Source organism: Gigantopelta aegis, chromosome 4, assembly GCF_016097555.1.
Source record: "Gigantopelta aegis isolate Gae_Host chromosome 4, Gae_host_genome, whole genome shotgun sequence".
NCBI lineage: Eukaryota > Metazoa > Mollusca > Gastropoda > Neomphalida > Peltospiridae > Gigantopelta > Gigantopelta aegis.
Genome location: NC_054702.1, coordinates 99,737,019 through 99,762,131, shown reverse-complemented (window position 1 = coordinate 99,762,131; position 25,113 = coordinate 99,737,019). Strand labels below are relative to the sequence as shown.

Here is a 25,113-nt window from a genome sequence, read left to right as displayed (position 1 = left end):
CTGTTGGAGCTCATGTCCACCAATCAAAACCTTACTTGCAGAATCCTGCCAGTGATTTAAAAATAATTTGAAAACATTCCGAATTATCCTGAGGGTATACGACATGTTTTGTGTGAATTACGAATGCCTTAAAACATGTTTTATTTTATAAAATAAATAATTTGTAATGTAAAACTGAAGACTGATTTAGTTTTTTTTAATTTTATAAATAAATAAATAATTTTTAATGTAAAATTGAAGACTGATAACCCAGCCCGTACGTATTGGTATGGTTCGCTGTACTGCGGCCACTAAAATAGACTCGCCCGATATTTTTAGAATTTGTATGCTCCCAAATAACGTTATAAAAGGCGAAGTGTGATTGGTCAATATTTAAATTATTATTTACAGACGAAATGTTACCTGGCCATTGGGGACTACGCAGTGTTGTTAGTTTTAAACCACTGGCAGGATTCTGCAAGTAAGGTTTTGATTGGTGGACATGAGCTCCAACTGGCTGTCTTTAGATCCACATGTAATAGTGGAGCTAATTTTAATTAGATTGATGGAACGGCAAATATAACTCAATGATACTGCTAAAATTAACAAAAAATCGCAGGTAATTTTTCAAGAGACATAATTATGTAAGTTGAATTATCTCAACTGCTATTTAGCTTGTGATTCTGTTATATATTAATTCCATAATGCTCTGAAATACACCTCAGAGCCAGAGGTCCTAATTTTCCACACTGTCCTTAACCCTTCCCTCCTCTTGTGCTGTCTTATTTCCATCAGGCCATATTTTTTCTTTTACTTTCTATTTCGAGCCCTGTTATCATATGCCTATGTTTAATGTTTTCTTGTTGGTCATTAGAAAAGGTACTCAACACATTCACCTTATAGACAATGTGACACGGGTGCAATGGACATGGGACCTTATAATAAAAAGGAACTGATGACGTTTCCTACATGGTGGGGGTGGGGAACGTAGCCCAGTGGTGAAGCGCTCGAAATCGCTTGATGCGCGGTCGATGTGAATCAATCCCGTCGATGGGCCCATTGGCCTATTTCTCGTTCCAGCCACTGCACCACGACTGGTATATCAAAGGCCGTGGTATGTACTATCCTGTTTGTGCGAAAGTGCATATAAAAGATCCCTTGCTGCATTACGGGAAATGTAGCGGGTTTCCTCTGATGACTACGAGTCAGAAATACCAAATGTTTGACATCCAATAGCCGATGATTAATTAATCATTGTGCTCTAGTGGTGTCGTTAAACAAAACAAACTTCTACGTGGAGCTTGACCTGCGAGAGAAAAATAATGAGCTCTAAAGGAAGGAGGAAAATAAAAATAATCAATCCGCTATGGATGGGTGTTGCTACTGGCCTCAGATTACAGTTATCTTCCCATTTGGTTGTCCAAAATCCGGAAGTTTCACCGCGCAAGTAGTCTGCTGTTTGACTGTGATTATTTCATGGCAGACAGCTATGAAGTGGCAACTGTTTGACTGAAGTGACAGGGGATAGCATGTAGTTTGTAAACATGTGTAACTTGTTGACATTGAAGACTTGTTTGTGGTAATTCCGGCCCATGCAAAAGTAGTGCTTTTTGTGTAAAATGGGTGTACTCCGGCCTGGTTTAGAGGGTGTGTCTGTTTAAACCAATATGCTGGGAGAAAGAGCTGGACAACAGGGGTTGTCCTTTTCAGGGTATGTGTCCCCCATGCAGGCAAAGGTACATACAAAACTTCACGGGCCTGCTGATATTAATAAAAATGTTATAGCCACTAAGGCTATATAGAAACATATAGCGAAATTAATTGTGGTCGGAGGCCTACTGTGATTCTAGCGAACTTTTTTGACCGGAAGTTATCGCTTGGTAAAACAAAAAAGCTTGTCAAGGGAGACAATTCTTTATTACTTTTGTACATTCATCTGTTTTATTTGGAGCACCAGCGTAAATGTTTCGACATTGTCCCAATACCAATAATGAGCTCTGTTTAATGGTATATCGTACAAATGAATATAAAGAGACCTTGTATATGAACATAACGTACTGTAATTGTTATATATTTATCTTAAAATTTATTTATCAAGTTTATTAATTAATTTCTTTGATATCAAATAAATTTACTATTTCCCCTTTTTATATTGGTTTGAAAACCCCCCAATCCAATACGTCTTGCTTACTAGCTAGCAATAAAGCATACATGTTGTTTGTTTTAATTTGTAACCTTTGGTTGTTTTGTATTTCTGCTTTGTTTTTTGTTTTTGTTGATTAGGGGTGTTTTTTGGTGTGTTTATGTCGGGGGGTGGGACTCACCTTCTGCATCTTGTATGTATTAAACTTTTCGTTACATATTTTTGTTGTTGAAATGCATCAACCCTGATACCTTTGTGGTGACGTAAGTCAAGTGTACATACACACTAACTTAAAAGTACAATACTGTTACTTTAATTTTATAGAAAAGACAATCCATTGAATAATTTATGGAGTACTGAATTTTTTAATTTAAAAACAATTATATTGTAGAAAATTGAAAATATTACCTACACATTCAATTTCAATTTCTTTTAATATTGCGTCACCCAAAAGGTTTCGGCCTAATTGTCAGCATTTCTAAAATAATTTTTGTTCTCAATAGGCCTTTCATGTAATTTTTTATACATAAAACCATAACTGGTCATCAGTCAGGGTATGAGAACAAAAAGGTTTTTCTAATTACTAAGTTTTATTTTGCATTCAAGAAGAAAGACGCTTCTTCTAGTGCCACCTTGACTGACAGAACGATAATGTATTAACTGAAAGTAGTTAAACCCAGATTCCCAATGACTTATAAAATGTGGTCAATCATCTTGGGGTCGCTGTAACCCAGCTAGATTTTCAACCATTACATTTAATAATTAATTATTTAATTATCCATACAACAATTAGTGAAACTGTTGTTCACATATACTCAGGGCTTCTAGAATGTTATAAAAAAAATCCCTTAGCCATGGATCAGTGATTTTAAAAATGTACTATCCATGATTAAAAATTAACTAGCCCCACTTTAAATATATACAATTTCACTAATAGTAATAATCATATATGTTGTCTAAACAGATAAGACCTTAAAAACCCCTAGATTGGGGGTGACAAGAGGGGGCAGGATATTCATATTTACAAAATAAGACAGTAGTTATTTGCTAGCCCAACACTGAATATTACTAACCATGGGAGTGGGGCTACCATAATGTAGAAGCCCTGCATATATTTTTTTTTATATGCAGACACTGCCAAATGATATGAACTTGAAATGTAATGTTTGCAAATATATATAAAGTATCTGTAGGTGTTATAAGTTTTTAATATTTCAATAATGTAATTAAACACATCAATTATATATGTATCCTTGTACAGGAGTAAACATTTTAACCCAAATAATGAAGAATGTAATGAAATAATGAAGAATGTCATTATTCCATGGTTATGACTCCTTTCAATTCGCAGGTGTTTATTGCTCATCTATAATTCTCACTCGTTTCGAATAGCAATACACATATATATTATGTGCAACGTATGGTACCAAGTTCACTTTATAATTGTAGCCAATGTCCTGAAATATAAAAACTATAATTAGGCATGTGACACAGGGTATGAACTTAAGGATAATTGCATTTTTAGCAATCTCCAAATATGAAAAATAAACAACCCCAAACCACTTTTAATTTAGAATGCTAAGGTAAGTACGACTCACACATTACTAAGTGGCAATGTTCAGAATGATTTGTGTCAATTAAATGAAACACCAACCCACTTCTGCAACATGATACACATCAGTGTTCAGAATGGGTTGTGTATAACATAAAACACCAAGTCACTTCTGCAACATTACCAACAGCACATGTAAATATTCTAAAAAAATTAAATCAAGTAATACCCCCCAAAAAACGTAATAGCAATATTATGAAAAGCAACTAAAAACACATTTTACACGTTATGTATCAAGAGGTTGATCATCTTGGGGTCGCTGTAACCCAGCTAGACTCTCAACCCATCTTTAGGTATCTCCAAATATTAAAAAAAAAGAAAAAGAACCTTTGATCTTATAATGTTATGGTAAATACAACTTACACATTACTAAGTGGCAATGTTCAGAATGACTTGTATCAATTAAATGAAACACCAACCCACTTCTGCAACAAGATACACATCAATGTTCAGAATGGGTTGTGTATAACATAAAACACTAAGTCACTTCTGCAACATCACATACAGCACCTGTAAATATTCTAAAAAATTAAAATAAATTACTGCCCTTAAACCGGTTTTCGTGATGATATTGGCTATATAGTTCCTAACTCTACCTTATAATAGGGTATCAGCCACACATAGTGACTCATGTCACATCATTTAGTTCTGTCTGTAAATGGAGCCTAAAAATAGGCAACGACTAATTATAATCGAGACCCATACAACCCCAATACCCACCCGTACTGCCCTTAAACCGGTTTTCGTGATGATATTGGCTATATAGTTCCTAACTCTACCTTATAATAGGGTATCAGCCAGACATAGTGACTCATGTCACATCATTTAGTTCTGTCTGTAAATGGAGCCTGAAAATAGGCAACGACTAATTATAATCGGGACCCATACAACCCCAATACCCACCCTTACTGCCCTTAAACCGGTTTTCGTGATGATATTGGCTATATAGTTCCTAACTCTACCTTATAATAGGGTATTGGCCACACATAGTGACTCATGTCACATCATTTAGTTCTGTCTGTAAATGGAGCCTGAAAATAGGCAACGACTAATTATAATCGGGACCCATACAACCCCAATACCCACCCTTACTACCCTTAAACCGGTTTTCGTGATGATATTGGCTATATAGTTCCTAACTCTACCTTATAATAGGGTATTGGCCACACATAGTGACTCATGTCACATCATTTAGTTCTGTCTGTAAATGGAGCCTGAAAATAGGCAACGATTAATTGTAATGGGGACCCATACAACACCAATACCCACCCTTACTGCCCTTAAACCGGTTTTCGTGATGATATTGGCTATATAGTTCCTAACTCTACCTTATAATAGGGTATTGGCCACAAATAGTGACTGATGTCACATCATTTAGTTCTGTCTGTAAATGGAGTCTGAAAATAGGCAACGATTAATTGTAATGGGGACCCATACCCACCCTTACTGCCCTTAAACCGGTTTTCGTGATGATATTGGCTATATAGTTCCTAACTCTACCCTGTAATAGGGTATCAGCCACACATAGTGACTGATGTCACATGATTTAGTTCTGTCTGTAAATGGAGCCTGAAAATAGGCGACGACTAATTACAATCGGGACCCATACAACCCCAATACCCACCCTTACTGCCCTTAAACCGGTTTTCGTGATGATATTGGCTATATAGTTCCTAACTCTACCTTATAATAGGGTATTGGCCATACATAGTGACTCATGTCACATCATTTAGTTCTGTCTGTAAATGGAGCCTGAAAATAGGCAACGATTAATTGTAATGGGGACCCATACAACACCAATACCCACCCTTACTGCCCTTAAACCGGTTTTCGTGATGATATTGGCTATATAGTTCCTAACTCTACCTTATAATAGGGTATTGGCCACACATAGTGACTGATGTCACATAATTTAGTTCTGTCTGTAAATGGAGTCTGAAAATAGGCAACGATTAATTGTAATGGGGACCCATACCCACCCTTACTGCCCTTAAACCGGTTTTCGTGATGATATTGGCTATATAGTTCCTAACTCTACCCTGTAATAGGGTATCAGCCACACATAGTGACTGATGTCACATGATTTAGTTCTGTCTGTAAATGGAGCCTGAAAATAGACGACGACTAATTACAATCGGGACCCATACAACCCCAATACCCACCCTTACTGCCCTTAAACCGGTTTTCGTGATGATATTGGCTATATAGTTCCTAACTCTACCCTATAATAGGGTATCAGCCATGCACAGTGATTGATGTCACATAATTTAGTTCTGTCTGTAAATAGAGCCTGAAAATAGGCGACAACTAATTATAATTGGGACCCATACAACCCCAATACCCACCCTTACAGCCCTTAAACCTGTTTTCGTGATAATATTGGCTATATAGTTCCTAACTCTACCTTATAATAGGGTATCAGCCATTCATAGTGACTCATGTCACATCATTTAGTTACATAGGGATTTATGTCATACCATGCATTGATGCAATACCTGATGAAAAAGACAATTTCAGTTTCATATATGATAGAGATAGCTTCTAAGTAACCTGAAAGGCTGAGCCTGCTGAAGTCGATTCCTAGCAGTAAACCGGGTAGGCCTCTGTATCCGTCGAAATGAGGGGATCAGTCGCGAGAAAGATCGGCTGGCATCTGCAAGAAAAAAAAAATTTCCTCGCAACCGCGGGACTGAACATATTAGTAGCTGTGAAAAAAGAATAGTATGATTAGATACAATTTAATTTAACAAAAACAACAATATTATACTAAGTATTAAACAATGCAATAAACAAATTCTAAAGCAAAATTATTTAAAATACTTAAAGTGATGACAAATTAATATTGCAGTAATTGTTTTATATTTATATCTATCAATTTCAACCCAGCGAACAAAACCAGGAAGCTAGCGAACAAAATGGCAGAGGTAAGGGGGTGAGAAGCCGGATATCGTATTAATACCCAAACTAATAACCATATTTCAGAAGTGTAATATATTACTCGTCACTGTATTGTGGAAGAAATAATTGTTTATTGCAAAGAACTATAAAACTATTGATATAGAAAGAAAATAAAGTTATTCAAAGTGGGAACTATATTCTGGAAAGACATTACATCCGATAACCTCTTATTGTTCGCTGGCTTCACAGCGGATAGAAAAGTTCGCTAGTTTTATTTCAGTATGGGTGTTGTTGAACAAAATGTTAACATTCTTAACTTAAGTGACAGCTGTTTTTAGTGTTTTAATACACCCTCAGATCACAAAGTTTGCTGCCATTTACGTTTTTTTAGTGTTAGTTTTTAATTGTTTGACTAGAAATGTCGAAATTGGTTTATTTTTGGGTTAGTAAGATTGGAAATATTTCCCCACTATTTAGGTCTAGAAGTTCAAGTTACACTTTGAAGTGTTGTAGAGGACTTGCGTCGATTTATGGAACATCCACGTTACCGCAGGAAAACGAGAAGGTATTTGAATCATATTTCATTATTGACGTTGGGGGCAGTAAAGTGCTTGCTTGATGGTGGTCGGTATGTGATCGATCCGCGTCTGTGGGCTCATTGAGTCATTGGTCATTGGTACATGATTGGACTAATTTTAATCATAGCCAGTGCTGCGTGCACCACGACTAATATATTAAAGGCTGTGGTATGTGCTATACAGTCTGTGGAATGGTGCATTCTATACTAATGGAAAAATGTAGTGAGTTTCCCCTGTAAGACTATATGTCAAATGACCAAACTGTCATCCAGTAGCCGATCATTAATAAATCCATTAGTCCGAGTACTCTGACTGTAAGAGAGCTAAACAGACATTTGGACAGTTATATGCTCTCGTTACAGTCAAAGACCAAGCTATGTAATTTTCTTTCAGTCGCTGCCCACCAAAGAGTGGTCAAAGCCCCACTCTTAAGACCACAACAATCCTATGCTTGACGTCAAATATATTTACATTGATCTTTTTCAAGTTCCTTAATTAAACAAAATCCAGATATTAATCACTAATACACACACTACAGACAGAAACCTGACAGTACCCACATTCAGCTAAGATTTGGCAAACTCTGGACAGCAGAATTCTAAGTTTGTTGACCTATATCGTGACGTAGTGACACATGATCGCCAACTCAGCCATTCCATCTTCCAGGGGCCGTCTCATACGAGAATACAACAAGTGTCTGACAATCACCAAAAAAAAGAGTTTGTTTTGTTTAATGACTCCATAAGAGGATATTGATTCATTAATCATTGGCTATTGGATGTCAAATATTTGGTAATTTTATCATAGTGTGAAAGAGGAAACCAGCTACATTTTGCCATTAGTAGCAAGGATCTTTTATATGCACCATCCCACAGATAGGATAGTACAACAAATAAAGAAGAAAAAGTCAGCCTTTTTTTTTTCAGATACTATAGGGGTTGGGTTCCCAGAAACATGTTTTTCCACCTTATATAAAGTTTAGCTAGTGCTTTATTTTGGTGGGCTAGTGGAATTTACAAACCCACTAGCCCTGTGACTTTTCAAAAACATTGTTAAACCCTGCTATTCTGTAGGATTAGTCTTTGTGAAAAGAGCAGGTTTGCTTTCTCACTCATGCACAATTGACATAACAATGTATAAATGTTAAAATGTGTTGAGGCTTCATTAAACTTTCATTCCTGTCCTTTCCTTTTGGTTTGATTGTATTGTACGTATGTTATGAAAATAGTACATTTGTAATGAAACTCCACAGTACTGGAAAAAATGTACATACGTTCCCTATATATACAGACATGTTTGATGGAAAGCTCCATACATACATGTATGTGTATACACCCATGGTGTGCAACCAGCAGGAACATATGTAATTATTGAGTGTTCATATAATTGAATTAATATGTTGTTAATTTTCATTTGTTTTCTTGTAGGTTGATGATTTGGAATTGGAGAAACAGCGTATAAAAGAAGGAACTTTTATTCGTCCATTTTCTGACTTCTTGACTGATACTTTTGGTCGACAGCACACATATCTGAGAATATCGCTGACTGAGAGATGTAACTTAAGATGTAAATATTCTAGTGGTATATATATATATATATATGTATACTCAAGCTCATTGCTCTCATGTAATCATGTAATACAGTATGTAAAACAAATAATATATGAACTATGTCTAAATGAAGATGTGGAGAAACATTCAGGTACAATCATGTACGCAGGGCTAGGTCTGGCAATCGCCAATTTCGCCAAATGAAAATTTTAAAAATAGTTGGTGAATTTTAATTAAATCTGGTGAAAACACTGCATGTCATAATTGATATTTTATTAAAAAATAACTGTATTTCTGCAATTTTTGTTTTACAATGCCTGAAGATACAGCTTTATCACATAGTATTACAGATCAGCTTTTTAACTTTCATGGTGATTTACCCACTTTTAACAGAGGTATGGTTCTTGAATTTAGGAAATAAGAAAAATTGTTGGGCCAGGTAGGGGACATGTATTGCTTTAGCAGCAGTCTGATAATGCTTGTTAAAGAATTATTTCTGTTAGTGGATCAAACTGGATTTTACAGACATTTACCACTTCCAGAGTATTTTTAACCCATCATTAATTATATCTGGTTCTAGCTTTATTCCATGTTTTCATTTCTACGAACCTGTTTGTTATAGACAAGAAATACACTGTTGTATTTTCAAGGCCAGTATTGCATGCCAGCTGAAGGGGTGGACCTGACGTCAAAAGAAAACTTGCTGTCTACGAGCGAAATCCTCGAACTTTCCCGACTGTTTGTCAGACAGGGAATCACCAAAGTGAGGCTCACAGGAGGAGAACCTCTGGTCAGGCCGGACCTTGTCAATGTTATTAGTACGTGATGTTTGAAATATTAGGCCAATGTTTTATACGTAGTGAGTTTTAGCATAGCTTTGCACCATGACTCAATAATGTGGTGCCAATTAACGTCATACTGTCTTGAGATGAAACAGGTCTTGTCTATGATTTGTGACCAGCCTCGGTGGTGTCGTGGTTAGGCCATCGGTCTACAGGCTGGTAGGTACTGGGTTCGGATCCCATTCGAGGCATGGGAATTTTTAATCCAGATACCGACTCCAAGCCCTGAGTGAGTGCTTTGCAAGGCTCAATGGGTAGGTGTAAAACCACTTGCACCGACCAGTGATCCATAACTGGTTCAACAAAGGCCACTGTTTGTGCTATCCTGCCTGTGGGGAGCGCAAATAAAAGATCCCTTGCTGCCTGTCGTAAGAGTAGCCTATGTGGCGACAGTGGGTTTCCTCTAAAAAACTGTCAGAATGACCATATGTTTGATGTCCAATAGCCGATAATAAGATAAAAATCAGTGTGCTCTAGTGGCGTCGTTAAATAAAACAAACTTTACTCTACTATGATTTGTGTTAAACTTTGTCTTTACAAAACATAAATAAAATTTAAACAGCTTTTCATACATACCGGTATATTTAAATTTTACATCTAATGGTAACAATTACTTATAGTTTTATCTACTATATATGTTCTCAAAAACCCCATATATGGGGAGTAAAGCATATAAAATGAATTCACACATTGTTTTGAACACCTGTTTGTTCACTAGCATTGGCTTAATGCCAGCATCCACTGCTGCAAATGTACTACTATTTTAGCCGAACAAAACATGCATAATTATTTTAGCTAGAATATGGAGTTTAATAAAGGTGTATTTAAGTGATTTTTATGAAGATATCAAGTTACAATATATTCTAATTTTGATTAAATCAGTAACTGTATTGCATTATATTACACATTTTGATTATTTAAAATTCTGTTTCATTATTCTTCAGCATTTATAGTTATTTTACAAAACCAGTTTTAAAACGTGACAATATTGCTATATTTTAGAGGGACTCAATGCTTTAAAATCTGAAGGACTGGAATCCATTGCTATGACAACAAATGGAATTACGCTGGCTCGTAAACTTCCACAACTGAAGGAAGCTGGTCTTGACTATTTAAATATCAGCCTGGATACGTTGATACCAGCCAAGTTTGAATTCATCACGCGGAGGAAGGGATTTGACAGGGTGTTGCAGGCAATCGATAAGGCACTGGAGTTGGGATATTCTCCTGTTAAGGTAAGTTTTCTTATATTGAACAGGAGGCCTCTACAAATTCAAGATTTTATTAATCTGAAAAGGGAATATGCCTAAAATATTTGTGTAACCTATTGTCACCTGAGAATAAAATAAAATAAAAATGTTTTAAAATATAAATGAACATGACATGCTTGTTCAATGCATTTCAATGGAATTTCAGGTTTTTATTGAGAAAAAGCAACTTGTTAACATGTTTAGGTTTTAGTGCAGACCCCTGCTGTACTGAAAACCCTTTGAGATGGAACAGACATAGAGGGAACACTCAGATATGTTTTGGCAACTTGTTAACATGTTTAGGTTTCAGTGCAGACCCCTGCTGTACTGAAAACCCTTTGAGATGGAACAGACATAGAGGGAACACTCAGATATGTTTTGGCAACTTGTTAACATGTTTAGGTTTCAGTGCAGACCCCTGCTGTACTGAAAACCCTTTGAGATGGAACAGACATAGAGGGAACACACAGATATGTTTTGGCAACTTGTTAACATGTTTAGGTTTCAGTGCAGACCCCTGCTGTACTGAAAACCCTTTGAGATGGAACAGACATAGAGGGAACACAGATATGTTTTGGCAACTTGTTAACATGTTTAGGTTTCAGTGCAGACCCCTGCTGTACTGAAAACCCTTTGAGATGGAACAGACATAGAGGGAACACACAGATATGTTTTGGCAACTTGTTAACATGTTTAGGTTTCAGTGCAGACCCCTGCTGTACTGAAAACCCTTTGAGATGGAACAGACATAGAGGGAACACACAGATATGTTTTGGTAACATGTTTAAGTTTCAGTACAGACCCCTGCTGTACTGAAAACCCTTTGAGATGGAATAGACATAGAGGGAACACACAGATATGTTTTGGCAACTTGTAGCAAGCATAGGAAAGTGCACTGAATTGGTCTTCCACCATAGTAAAGGACAGCTTAGTATATTTCGTAAAAAAAAATGTTAACCTATGGTGTATGTAACAATATCAACATTGAGCACTATTAATAAACACCTTAACTGCTGCAGAATTCCAGCAACTGAATGTCGAAATTACGTTTTCATTGCTCTACTGTGCATGTTCGTTAGTTCGTAAATGTTTGCTTCAGCTTTTTTAACAAAACATGAATGTATTGTATTGTATCATGACATAGTTGTCCTGTATTGATGTGTTGTACCATGGCCCTTGTATTGTGATACGATACTGTATCGCCTTATCGTTACAGCTCTAGTGTGAATATCTAAGGCATAAACTTCAAATGTAATGCCTGTTGAAAGACCATCTTTGAAAAGTTTCCTTTTTGTCCTATTCCCCCAACTTACATCACACATGATAATATTCAGGATTTGGTTTGTTCACTCATATGTTTTGTTTCATTAGTTGATTCTGTATATTTCAGCTGAACTGTGTGGCAATGGTAGGAACCAATGAAGATGAAATTTGTGATTTTGTTGCAATGACTGAAAATAAGGTACATACATTCAGGTTTTTGTTATCTTCCTTTTTCGACTAGTATTATCAAAATTACAACATAATGCATTTACACATATTTATTTTTCTGATTTTGATTTTAAAATGCATTTTACAAACTGTTCTTGAAATATTAAATAAGTCAGAAGCAACAGATGGACAAGGTATTCAGCACTGACAAGAGACATAACATTAGTGTTAAGACATAACATTAGTGTTAATTAATCATATTGAAATAACATATTATTGTCCAATAGCTTGAATGGAATGAAGATTATTATTCACACTATGTGAAGTATATGGACAATTTTTTCTTTCATCGTAATGTTTATCTTTGACAGAATATTGATGTGCGGTTTATTGAATACATGCCGTTTGGTGGAAACAAGTGGAACTTCAAAAAGATGCTTTCCTATCAGCAGATGTTAGACATGGTTAAAGCAAGGTGGCCAGATATGTACAAGTTACAGGACCATCCAAATGATACCACCAAGGTATTGTAGTCTGACCATCTGTTCATCTGAACAAAGTGGCTCACAATTACACTTAAAAAACTTCAGAAGTTATAGACTTTGAAATATTAATTTGAGATATTGATACTTAAAGGGACATTCCTGAGTTTGCTGCATTGTAAGATGTTTCCGACTAATCAAATATTTCTACAACTAAACTTACATATTAAGTATATTTTCTTGTTTAGAATATCAGTGTCTGTATATTCAATGTGTTTCTGGTCCTCTTAATATTTATAAGAAGCCCAAACTTAATTTTGTACGTACAAAAATATTTTTTTTCAGGAAATAGAATGAAATTTAACCTACCGTATATCTTCGCCTATAAGTCGAATTTTTTTCACCCAAAAATTATTTTATAACTTGGGGGGTCGACTTATAAGAGGGTAAAAAAATTCAACAAAAAAATTACTGTTTTGGGGATTATTTTACAAGTTTTATTGTTGAAGTATGCCATGTATTTATACTCAAATATGTTAATTTGACACATTTATTTTTTATAACCTATTTTTTTTGGCATTAGAACGGTTTTGGTTATGCGAAAAGACGTACGATCTCACTCACATGCCAAGACAACAGTCCACTTAGTTAAATTAACAGTCATCACTAATAGTAAAAATGTAAACAATACTAACTACCTGTTGCCTGAGTTTATTTTGAAATCTGGTCACTGGCATTAATGGTTGTTCAAACAATGTTTTGGCGGTGATTAACTTCATGAATACTACTGAGCTTTCCCTTAAAATAGACTGATCTCTGCAGTTCGCTATCTAGAACAAATGGGACACACATCATTTGGTACAAAAACCAGTGTACTTTCCAGAGTTATCCTCCTTACATGTATTAATATGGCGGCAAAACGTGATACTTTCAGTTTTATCGTAGTGATCTGTTGTCAGTGTTTATAAATAAAGTTGTTGTCTGTGCACAAAACCATCTGTAGAGTACTATACAGTAACAGTCAAACAGCTTTCACTCTCTACTAAGGAAATATTTCGTTTTGATGCTATGTAATAATGATAGTTTGATTGGAATAGTCTTGATTATATTGCGATGTACAAAACATGAAAACCGTAGTTTGTAAAATAATTTTCTTTTGTTCAAATATTATTGTTCTCATGTGCTGAAAATAAGAAATATTTCAATATTTATAAGTAGTTTTTCATGGGTCGACTTATAAACGGGTCAATAAAAAAATACGTTTTCAGGGCTTGAAATTAGGGACTCGACTTATAGCCGAGATCGACTTACAGGCGAAGATATACGGTAGTACAAATATTAGAACGATCAGAAACATGTTTAATATACAGTCACTGATATTTTATGCAGAAAAATTTATTTGATGTATGTAATTACCATTGTTAAAAAGTCTTTGTTAGCAGGCCTTCTAGAATACGGTGTAAAAATGTATTTACCTGTTCCTGATGGCAAGTAATAAAAAAGACAGAAAAAAATAATAATAAAAAAACAACAACAACAACAAAAAATCCCGAATCAAACACCCCGAAAAGAAAAAAAAATTCAAACGAATTGCTACTTTCGATTTGTCACCATATTTGTTCCGGTTAGTCAGGTTAATATAAATTCAACCCTGACAACAATGTGAAACAGCAAATTAATTAATGTCAACTGTAATCAAACATCAAGTCTATCTTTAAATTTTACCACTATTCGCCAAAACAACGGAGAGAACTGACACAGATTGCCCACGTATTAGAAGAGCATTTAGGGTGTATACTACCAAATCAAATCCCATAGACGACAATAGTAACATATGTGGCTAAAACTCCTACCTGCAACGTATCAACCGACATAAACGCCACGGATATAAATACTACCACCCCTTACACTTTAAGTGAATCAGAAAAAAATGGGGGTCAAGCTGCTCGTTTCTGAGATAACGGGTAGCGTCTATGACTACCCTAGTTTCGCACAAAATTTTAGTACTTTTTTTTACAGGTACCCCATACATGTTTCAAGCACAAGGCTACTTGACACACTGGTACTAGATGAAATAAAATTGCACATTTTTTTTACCCAGATGAAACTATTATTTTTTACAACCAACACACTCACATTTATAACCAATCACAGGACTTGTGGTGTTCACTTCTCTATCAAAAGTTCGGTGCACCTCGAACTTTGACCCAGCCGGAAGTTATTTGGTTTAGTACTACCTTTAGCACACTTTAGCGGTGTGAAGCAGATGTATCACAATTTTAATTAGCCTATATTCCTATTTCAATCGCTAAATTTGTACGTAATAACTTTACGCTGATCCATGTATTGGACTTACAAAACACGATTTCCTTTGTGTGAAGTGTAACACTGTTATTGTGGGAGGTGTTTGTAATCAATATGAAAACTCTGTCAAAACGATGTACACCTATGAAAGAATCTTGCTACTAATACGTTTTTGTTCAGCATTTAAACTGGGTTTGTTAATTTCCATGAGCATTTGATATCGTAGAAACAAATTCGCTAGTGAATCATGTTAGAATGTGTATGTCACATGACTCTGTAAACATGAATGGATGACTTTGCATTACAATGTTGAATGATAGAATAAAAACTTATTCAGGTTATCTTTATAATAAAGCTTACACTTTGTGGTACATGCATGAAACTGTGTTTGTGTGTTTCGGTGCGAGTGGACAAATGTATGCAGGGACATGGGTTGGTTAAGACTTGTGCGATAATTTCAAGGGGAGTAAAGTCGCGCTGTACTACAAATAGTGTTACCCCACCCCTTCATTATATATCACATATGTAGATCTTTATTCATACATTAATACAATCTTAATTTTGAGTTTGAGTTAATTAGGAATAAATTTATATTATGAAATAAATATTAAATTAATAATATTTTTTATTTTAGGGTTATTATTACTACATGGTTTTATTTCTAAAATTTGACTTGACAACCATGTCTTGGACATTGGGAATTTTAGCGTCATTTTACCAAAGATTGGACATTTTCAGTTTCATTTCAAAAACATCTTATTAATCTAAGTTAGAATTTAAAAAGTAATGCTATACATGTACTTGTGTTTATTCAAATAAATGTATCTACTGTGCATTACAAAACTTTATTGGGAGAGAAAGTTTGTCAAGTGAATGAGATTTACTTTAACTTAACATTGGGAATTTTACTTCTAAATTTTGAATAAAAAACGCCATGGCCTCTCGAGAATGGTGAGGAATGGTGCCCATTATCGGAGTCTAGAAACATAGGTGATAAAGAAAGAAAGAAGTGTTTTATTTAACGACGCACTCAACACATTTTATTTACGGTTATATGGCGTAAGACATATGGTTTAGGACCACACCGGTTTTGAGAGGAAACCAGCTGTCGCCACTACATGGGCTACTCTTTCCGATTAGCAGCAAGGGATCTTTTATTTGCACTTCCCACAGGCAGGATAGCACAAACCATGGCCTTTGTTGAACCAGTTATGGATCACTGGTCGGTGCAAGTGGTTTACACCTACCCATTGAGCCTTGCGGAGCACTCACTCAGGGTTTGGAGTCGGTATCTGGATTAAAAATCCCATGCCTCGACTGGGATCCGAACCCAGTACCTACCAGCCTGTAGACCGATGGCCTGCCACGACGCCACCGAGGCCGGTCATAGGTGATAAAACCCTGTACTAATGAACATTTTATATTTTGAATATTTTAATGTATCACATATTTAATTATTTATTAATATCATAAAGTTAACAGTGGTTTAAGTTAATTTGTTGTGTTTTTATTTCATTAGTGTTTAAAAATTGGGCAAGTGAAATTTGATCTATGGCCAGTGAATTTTATTTAATTCTAGAAGGCATGTTGTTAGTCAATAACATTTTACAAAGTGCAGCAAACCCAGGAATGTCCCTTTAACCTAAAGGCATATTTGATGGAGCACTATCCATTTTAGAAACAGAAAAACAAAATAATTTTTATATGTAATAAAAGTAGGATGTACGTCTAAAATTGTTTTATATTCCAAAATAAGTAGCTGTAAATTGTGTGTTGTATTGATACACAGGTGGGACGTAGCACAGTGGTAAGATGCTCGCTCGATGCGTGGTCGGTCTGGGATTGATCCCCATCGGTGGGCCCATTGGGCTGTTTCTCATTCCAGCTAGTGCACCACAACTGATATATCAAAGGCTGTGATATGTACTAGTCTGTGGGATGGTGCATATAAAAAATCCCATGCTGCTAATTGAAAAGAATAGCCCATGAAGTGGCAACAGCAGGTTTCCTCTCTCAACATCTGTGTTGTTCTTAACCATATGTCTGACGCCATATAACCGTCAATAAAATGTGTTGAGTGCATCGTTAAATGAAACATTTCTTTCTTTCTCTCTTGATGCACATATATGCAATTGACTGTCAGTCTGTTTAAATATGTTGGAGTTACTTCCCTTGACGTATTAGCATTATCATTTAGTGTGTGCTCTGTAGCTTAAGAATATGAACATATTTATTTGTTTGGTATTCATGTTTATCTAATGTTATATTGTAGTTTTTCAGGGTTAGTGTGGTTTTAGACTTACTCTTTTGAGTTATGCTCCGTAACATGTCGGCCATTCTAGTTTCTGTCTGTCATAAAAATGAGTAAAAAAGTTATTGATGTGTTGGATATTTTGTTTTGGTTTCACATAATGAAAACCCCCTCAGTACTTTATTGTATGTTTGGTTTCGCAGATATAGCTTACCATATTATTCCAAATTCTGTTTACTTTCATGCTTTTTAATATAGAGCAACAGTTTCATTTTAACTTGATTTCTATGCTTTTATTCATCAAGGTTCAATAACCGTAAACTCTTGTTTTAATTCTGTTTTGATAAATAGTTATAGTAATAACCAAGGCAACAAATATTTCACTTGCATCAATGAAATCTGTTACAAGAACACTAGATCTGTTAAAAAATTTAGTTCCACATTAGGACAGTAAAAATGAGATGAGGACTGTATGAAGTTGTAATATTGCAGGCGTACAAGGTTCCTGGGTTTGAGGGTCAGTTTGGGTTCATCACCTCCATGAGTGAACATTTCTGTGGAACCTGCAACCGACTTCGCATCACGGCTGATGGTAATTTGAAGGTATGATATTTAACATGTGATAGATGTACTCTGCATCACAGCGGATGGTAATTTGAATGTATGATATTTGACATGTGATAGATGTACTCTGCATCACAGCGGATGGTAATTTGAATGTATGATATTTGACATGTGATAGATGCAAGTACTCTGCATCACAATGGATGGTAATTTGAAGGTATGATATTTGACATGTGATAGATGTACTCTGCATCACAGCGGATGGTAATTTGAATGTATGATATTTGACATGTGATAGATGTACTCTGCATCACAGCGGATGGTAATTTGAATGTATGATATTTGACATGTAATAGATTTACTCGGCATCACAGCGGATGGTAATTTGAATGTATGATATTTGACATGTGATAAATGTATTCTGCATCACAGCGGATGGTAATTTGAATGTATGATATTTGACATGTGATAGATGCAAGTACTCTGCATCACAACGGATGGTAATTTGAAGGTATGATATTTGACATGTGATAGATGTACTCTGCATCACAGCGAATGGTAATTTGAAGGTATGATATTTGACATGTGATAGATGCAAGTACTCTGCATCACACCTGATGGTAATTTGAATGTATGATATTTGACATGTGATAGATGTACTCTGCATCACACCTGATGGTAATTTGAAGGCAAGATTTTTTTATGTGTGATAGATGTACTCTGCATAAAACCGGATGGCAATTTAAAGGTAAGATTTTTTATGTACTCCACATCACAGCTGGGTATGATTTTTATATTTAACGGCACAAGATGGTAAAATTGTAAAATTAGGCAGTACAGTTTCTACATATCTTCCTATTGCAGTTTACTTTCAGTAGCAGGCACATATCAAACAGGCTGGAGTATCGTTAATATGGTCAGGTCAAGTCAGAGTTTAACGTACACATTCAGAGCAAGCTGTTGTAGCGCACACCTGTCCTGAGTGGCTCCTCCGTCCAGGACAGCAGAGGTGTGTGATGGGTTGGGGGGGGGGGGGGGGGGGGGGACCGTCTGCACTGGAAGGTGCAAGGGAGCACCAGCAGGTGGAGGGTGGTATGGTGCTATGGAATATGGAATGTCCTGTAAGATTAAGCCAAAGAGAAATGGTGTGCATTTTTGTGAAGGAAGTTAGGCGCAATTTTGAACGGTCCGTCAAAAGATAAAAAAGGGAATTATGTATAGTAATGGAACACTTCTGTTTAAGTTCTTACAGCACAATGAATTGTGATAACAACAAAAAGCACAACTGATATCAATGCCATCATTTGAAAAGCAATTATCAACAAAAAGTATGCCTATTATCACTGTTACTGTTTGAATAGCAATGTTACTTTATTTCAGGTGTGTCTCCATGGCAATGCAGAGGTTTCTCTCAGGGATGCATTAAGAAGTGGGACAGATGAAGAAGAGATGCTTAATATTATTGGAGCAGCTGTCAAAAGGAAGAAAAAACAACACGCAGGTATGGAAAGAAAAAAAAGTGTTTCATCTGATGATGCACTCAGCACATTTAATTACAGTTATATATGGTGTCAAACACCGAGGTTATTACTGCTGACACTTCATGGGCTACTCTTTTTCAATTAGCGGCTATGCATCTTTTATGTGCAGGTCTGTAAAAATTTTATATTTAAGACCCGGTCTAGGGTTGAATTTCTTGATTTTTTTGCATTGTAATAGATATTTATACTGTGTTTTCTTGATTTTTTTTCTTCCATTGATGGTTATATACTTAAAGTGTTGTAAAATCAAAACATTGGTTGTGAAATCAGCCTCAAAATTAAATTCTGGATGTTTAACTTACATTAAGAGTTTTTTAAGTAAAGTGTGTGGTTTTCACATAAACCAATAATGGAATAGTTTTTCATAGCAAATAAAGTAAAGTAATTTTTTATTTACACGTTGTTGTTTTTAACCACAGGCATGCTAAACTTATCAAAGATGAAGAACAGACCCATGATTCTCATTGGTGGGTGAAGTCTTTATAGTCAGTCAAGTATGTATGTTCAAAGTAGATCTTAGTGAGTTTGCAGCCATTATAAGATGTTTCCGACTAAGGCCGGAAAAAAGTCGGTCTCTGGTCAAACCAAAGTTCCAGAATTGATGCGGTTTTTTAAATTTTATTTATTAATTTTTTTAAGCATGGATTGCACAGAAAAGATTGGTATATTTAGTTTTTTTATGTCCTCCTCATTTGCCTTGGTCCATCCTCAATGGCCATGGTTCCCCCTCCTTTGTCTTGGTAGTCTAAATAGTTTCCTAAACAGTAGCATGGTGGGTTCTGTACAACCCACAGGTTACTGCTACAAAAATCAACTGCAGGAAATTAAACGAAAAAACAATTTAGACGTGCAAGGTCAAAATTGACATGCATTTTGACCAGAGACCACAAATTTATTTAGTTTTTTGTTTATACATATATATATATATATATTTCATGCATACAAAATTATTGGAAGATAACATCTGGTTTGAGGTACTGCAAACATTAGGACAACAAGAACCACCTTATTTATAGAGTTACTGGTATTCGAAACAGGAAAATAACATTTAACTTTAGTCATCAAAAAGGAGCCGTTAGTGTAAATCGTAAACATGTAACAATGGCAGCAAACTCCGGGCAGTCCCTTTAAGTTATTTCGGTTGTGAGTGGTTGGTGAATGTCAGAATGTCAAAGTTAGTGCAGTTTCGGACAAGTTTGTTTTGTTTAATGACACCACTTGAGCACATTGATTTATTAATCATCGGCTATTGGATGTCAAACATATGGTTATTTTTGACACAGTCATCAGTGCCGTAGCTAGGATTTTTTGTTTTGGGGGTCAACTGAATACGTTAATAGTCTAAAACTCCTGAAACGGTTAAAAAGAGAATTTTTTGTAAGTGTCTATAATTTTTTCCGGATTTTTTTCTGCTAGCTACGGCCCTGTTCGTAGAGAAAAAACCTGCTACATTTTTCCATTAGTAGCAAGAGATCTTTTATATGCACCATCCCACAGACAGGATAGCATATACCAAGGTCTTTGATATACCAGTCATGGTTCACTGGCTGTGATGAGAAATAGCCCAATTGGCTCACCAACTTTGAGACAAGATGTCAACAGTAACATTTTGACCTACATTTGTGGTTTTAGAGAACAGAATTGTACAGAGTTAGTATGTTAGGTTTGTGATGGTACTTAAAGTCACTGTAACTGAGCTTTATCGGAGCTTAATCATCATTCCATCCATATGTAACTTGAATGACTGTTTTGATTTTCTGATAAATTATGCTTTCATTGTATTATAACCTTGTCTTTCAGATTCATATTATTCGGCTAGTAATTTATTTTATTTATCCCAGACTGTGATATCGCACAAATGTTTTGAACTGCCATGTTCAGTTTTACCAAATGTTCTTTTACCTTCTCATATTCTAACAAGGAGCAATAATTTGAAACCGACTTTGCATTCCATTTTGAAGAATGGTCATAGTCTTTTAGAAGGTGATAAGTCTTTCATTTTTACCAATGAGATGTCTTCCAGGAATGTTATTTCTGTTAGACCATTTAGTACCACATCATGGCAGTTAAAATCAGGCAAGCAAAATTGTACTGAAAACTTTCTTGTCAAAAATGGTAAGAGAACAAGATGTTGTGATGGTGAAAATCACTTGTTGTGTGTGAATGATCTGACACACTATTGGGAGACGGACAGAAGGGAGATAACTGAACTGGAGGAATTACACCACAAACAAAATAAATGGGAAGAGGATAACAATGAAAGCAACATGTCTGATGACAGCATGAAATACTGGGAGACTAGCAGAAAGCAACGACTTCAAGAACAAATGACTATTGAAGATGCTGATACAGAAAACTGTAATGGCCGAGCAGAATACAAGTTCCCTTTTGATCTTTTGTCGGCATCACTTGGCACAAATTCTTCAAAATATCATCAGTCTGATGGAGGTAAGACAGAACCACGTTTAACTCACACCGATGACCAGGGCAAAGCAAATATGGTCGACATAGGATTTAAATCAGACACACAACGTACAGCTGAAGCACAGGGAATTGTCTTCCTTGGAAAGGAAGCTTTTCGTTTAGTGAAGGAAAACAAAATGAAGAAAGGGGATGTATTTTCTGTCTCACAACTTGCAGGAATCATGGCAGCAAAGAAAACGGCAGAATTGATTCCACTTTGCCATAACATTAATTTGTCGAAAATTGATGTCTCGTTGACTTTGCTGGAAGACAGTGAGTGTATCCTTATAAAATCCAGAGTGAAGACATATGGTAGAACTGGAGTTGAGATGGAGGCTCTGACAGCGGTATCTGTGGCGGCACTCGCAGTTTATGACATGTGTAAGGCAGTAACAAGGGAAATGGTCATCAGCGATGTTAAATTAGTATCAAAAACTGGTGGACAAAGGGGAGATTACTTGATCAATGACAAGAAGCTGACAGGGCAGTAAATGTGTAATGCGGTTTTCTTTGTTAAACATGTACATGTATACTTTCAGAGCTTGTTTTGTTTTAAACATCCATTTTGGTGTGAAACTGTCTTGCAGCAGTTGGATACAGTTAAATATATTGTCTTTTGCACTCATTCAAAAGATACAACAGCAGTCAATAAAATGCTATGTGATAGATCATTTAGTTTACATGTGTGTTAATCATCTTTATTGGATGGTTCTCAGACATTTACCTGTAATATCTACCTCTACAACTTTGTTGTTTCATTTTATAGTGGATAAGTTGTTATTTACTTGTAATGAGAAAACATAGTTTAATTACATATCTGTGTGTATAGTAAAAAAAAAAAAAACTATATAGTAATTTGGTAGAATTTGATAACCAATTTGTTGCCTCCGTGTATAAGCCGACTTGACTCAAAAATCGGCTAATACACGACAATATACAGTAATACATTCAAAGTTAATAATTTGCCCTATGAATAAACTTGTGTATCATTTAAGTTTAATTAAATGTCAATGAAAAGTGAAGCGATGTTGGTGTTATCATTATATGTATGTTAAAGTATGTGCTTAACATCATTAAACGTATCAACACCATTAAAGGCATTATGTTTATATCCAGCAGGTTCCCTTTAACTACAGCATAACAAGCAGGTCAATGAATTTAACACTTGTGACTACAGTGAAATCCCTCTAAACTGGACACTCACGAGACAAAGTAAAAAGGCCAATGTTAAGAGGTATTCAATTTACAGAGGTTATGTTTTCTACTAATATTTATAAAGGGACCATGAAGAAAACGTCCAGGGTTGAGGGAATTCTCATTTATAGAGGGTTTCGTTTTCAGGGGTTTTACTGTATTAAAACGTTTGTAGGAAAAAAATAGTTGTCATATTTTTAGTCCCCTACCGGTCCAACCAGATGGAACTATAGGTGTCAGCTCCGTCCTTCTGTCTGTCCGGTCATCTGTCACATATGTAGTTTTGTGGATGTTTTTTTTTCACATTGCCTTGAGATATTGAGCTGAAATTTTATGTAGGCCTATAGCTTTATCATGTACTGTTACAGACCAAGTTTGACTTTCATACCCATTTTTGACAGAGTTATGGCACTTAAACTTAGGAGATAAGAAAATTATATTGGGTCTTGTCGGCACCATGTATTGCTTCAGCAGTACTCTTAGAATGCTTGTTTAATGTGCATATGTTTTGTTTTTTATTTGGACTAAATACTCCAGTATTTCTTAAAATATATTTATTTTGAGTGTATAACAAAACTTCCATATATTCCAGACTCCTGTATTCAGTCACGATTTTGAAGAGTATCATGCTCAACGGTTACCTCATTATGTTACTGGTTCATAGATCGTACCAGCTGTACTGATTGTTTCATACGATTATTATGTATATGTGTTGTGATTTACATGTGGAGTTACATGTGAAAAAAATATTGCATTAATTAATTGTATTTATTCAAATGAGCTGAATAACTTTCCTCAGGTGAATGCTTTTATTTGACATGCTAATATACTGTAGTGACATTTCTCAGTTCATATGTACTTATATATACACAGGGTTTCTGCCAGAGGGTAAAACGGGTATGGCGTTATACTTAAATTGTTTTGTAGATTTGTTTATTTTTAATCTTGGACGAGGCAACAATTTGCCTCTCTACATCAAAGACTAAGATCACCCCAGTGGCGTAGCATGGGCGGGTCCACCAGGGCAGTTGCCCCGGGCACAAAATTCTGGACTGGTGGAAGGGACTTGGAGAGTGCTAATGGTCCACTGGTTAGGGGGCGCAATACTTGCCTTGCCCCGGGTGCTGGCAACCCATGCTACACCACTGGGTCACCGTCACTAATAATAGAAATTACAACTACAGACTTCATCATTTTTCAGTTATGTTTATTCCAAACTGTGAAGGGATTTGGAGCATTTTCGATGACTTGTTACTTGTGATTTTAGTAAATGACTCGCCATATTTTTTGTTATAAGGTTAGATCCAATAGAAATGCTTTCTCTATAATAACAATATTGTTTCGTAAAGGCTTCTAAAACTAATATTTTATGTAATTATCCAACAAGCTCATGAAAATTATCCCAGTCCAAACAGAAATGCACATCCCCTTTTATATAAAATAATTTTTATAATAATAATAAATTAATAATAATAACATACGTCTTCAATTTTATTAAATAGTACCTTATGATAATGGTGTGTATAATATGTGTTTTTCAGCCATCATATTTTCTTAGAACTATCTTACATTTTGCATGTTATTAATAGTGTTGATATGATCAGAATACATTTTACACCAAATTAACTATATTTATTACCTTGAATATGAAATATCATTATTATATTTCCTTGCCTTAATAAAATCAGAGAAAATATGATTTTCTGTCATGTCTTAAAAAAATGGGGTACATTTGGTTTCCACCAAGCTTGAATGCTGAACATTTCTTTTATGTACATCGTAATTCCACACTAACCTCAGCACCGTAGCCCAGTGATAAAGCATTCGCCTGATATGCGGTTGGTCTAGGATCAATTCCCATTGGGCTATTTCTCATCCAGCCAGTGTACCATGACTGGTATATCAAAGGCTGTGGTATGTGCTATTCTGAGGGATGGTGCACATAAACGAAGGAAGGAAGGAAATGTTAAGACACACTCAACACATTTTATTTACGGTTACATGGCATCGGACATATGGATAAGGACCACA

The 25,113-nt window shown here is 35.6% G+C and overlaps 1 protein-coding gene and 1 long non-coding RNA gene across 5 annotated transcripts; one reads left to right on the top strand and one right to left on the bottom strand.

The window, feature by feature from the left end:
- Positions 1–1,669: 1,669 nt before the first annotated feature.
- LOC121371565 (molybdenum cofactor biosynthesis protein 1-like) lies at positions 1,670–24,770 on the top strand. 4 transcript variants are annotated; one of them, XM_041497560.1, is made up of 11 exons: positions 1,670–1,715; positions 7,110–7,197; positions 8,638–8,776; positions 9,411–9,578; positions 10,605–10,837; positions 12,243–12,314; positions 12,655–12,807; positions 17,813–17,923; positions 19,265–19,385; positions 19,845–19,892; positions 21,226–22,910. In XM_041497560.1, the coding sequence occupies exons 1-11, from the start codon at positions 1,693–1,695 to the stop codon at positions 22,377–22,379; spliced, it is 2,310 nt and encodes a 769-aa protein (XP_041353494.1). In that variant the 5' UTR covers positions 1,670–1,692; the 3' UTR covers positions 22,380–22,910. The 4 variants fall into 4 exon arrangements, with proteins under 4 accessions (XP_041353494.1, XP_041353496.1, XP_041353493.1 ...); XM_041497562.1 differs by lacking the exons at positions 1,670–1,715; positions 21,226–22,910 and adding an exon at positions 23,675–24,770 and having other exon boundaries at positions 6,922–7,197; positions 19,845–19,919; XM_041497559.1 differs by lacking the exon at positions 1,670–1,715 and having other exon boundaries at positions 6,922–7,197.
- Positions 2,371–6,673, bottom strand: LOC121371567. The gene is made up of 2 exons (XR_005957807.1): positions 6,285–6,673; positions 2,371–3,579 (listed from the first exon to the last, which is right to left on the bottom strand). It is a non-coding gene; the product is annotated as an uncharacterized LOC121371567 (long non-coding RNA).
- Positions 24,771–25,113: the final 343 nt, after the last annotated feature.

Bases quoted from the DNA above. Each gene is read 5' to 3' on its own strand.
- LOC121371565 (XM_041497559.1), top strand. From the start codon at position 7,051: ATGTCGAAATTGGTTTATTTTTGGGTTAGTAAGATTGGAAATATTTCC. The intron at 19,386-19,844 runs GTATGGAAAGAA...TTTTAACCACAG, and splicing joins GAAGAAAAAACAACACGCAG to GCATGCTAAACTTATCAAAG. The intron at 19,893-21,225 runs GTGGGTGAAGTC...CTTGTCTTTCAG, and splicing joins CAGACCCATGATTCTCATTG to ATTCATATTATTCGGCTAGT.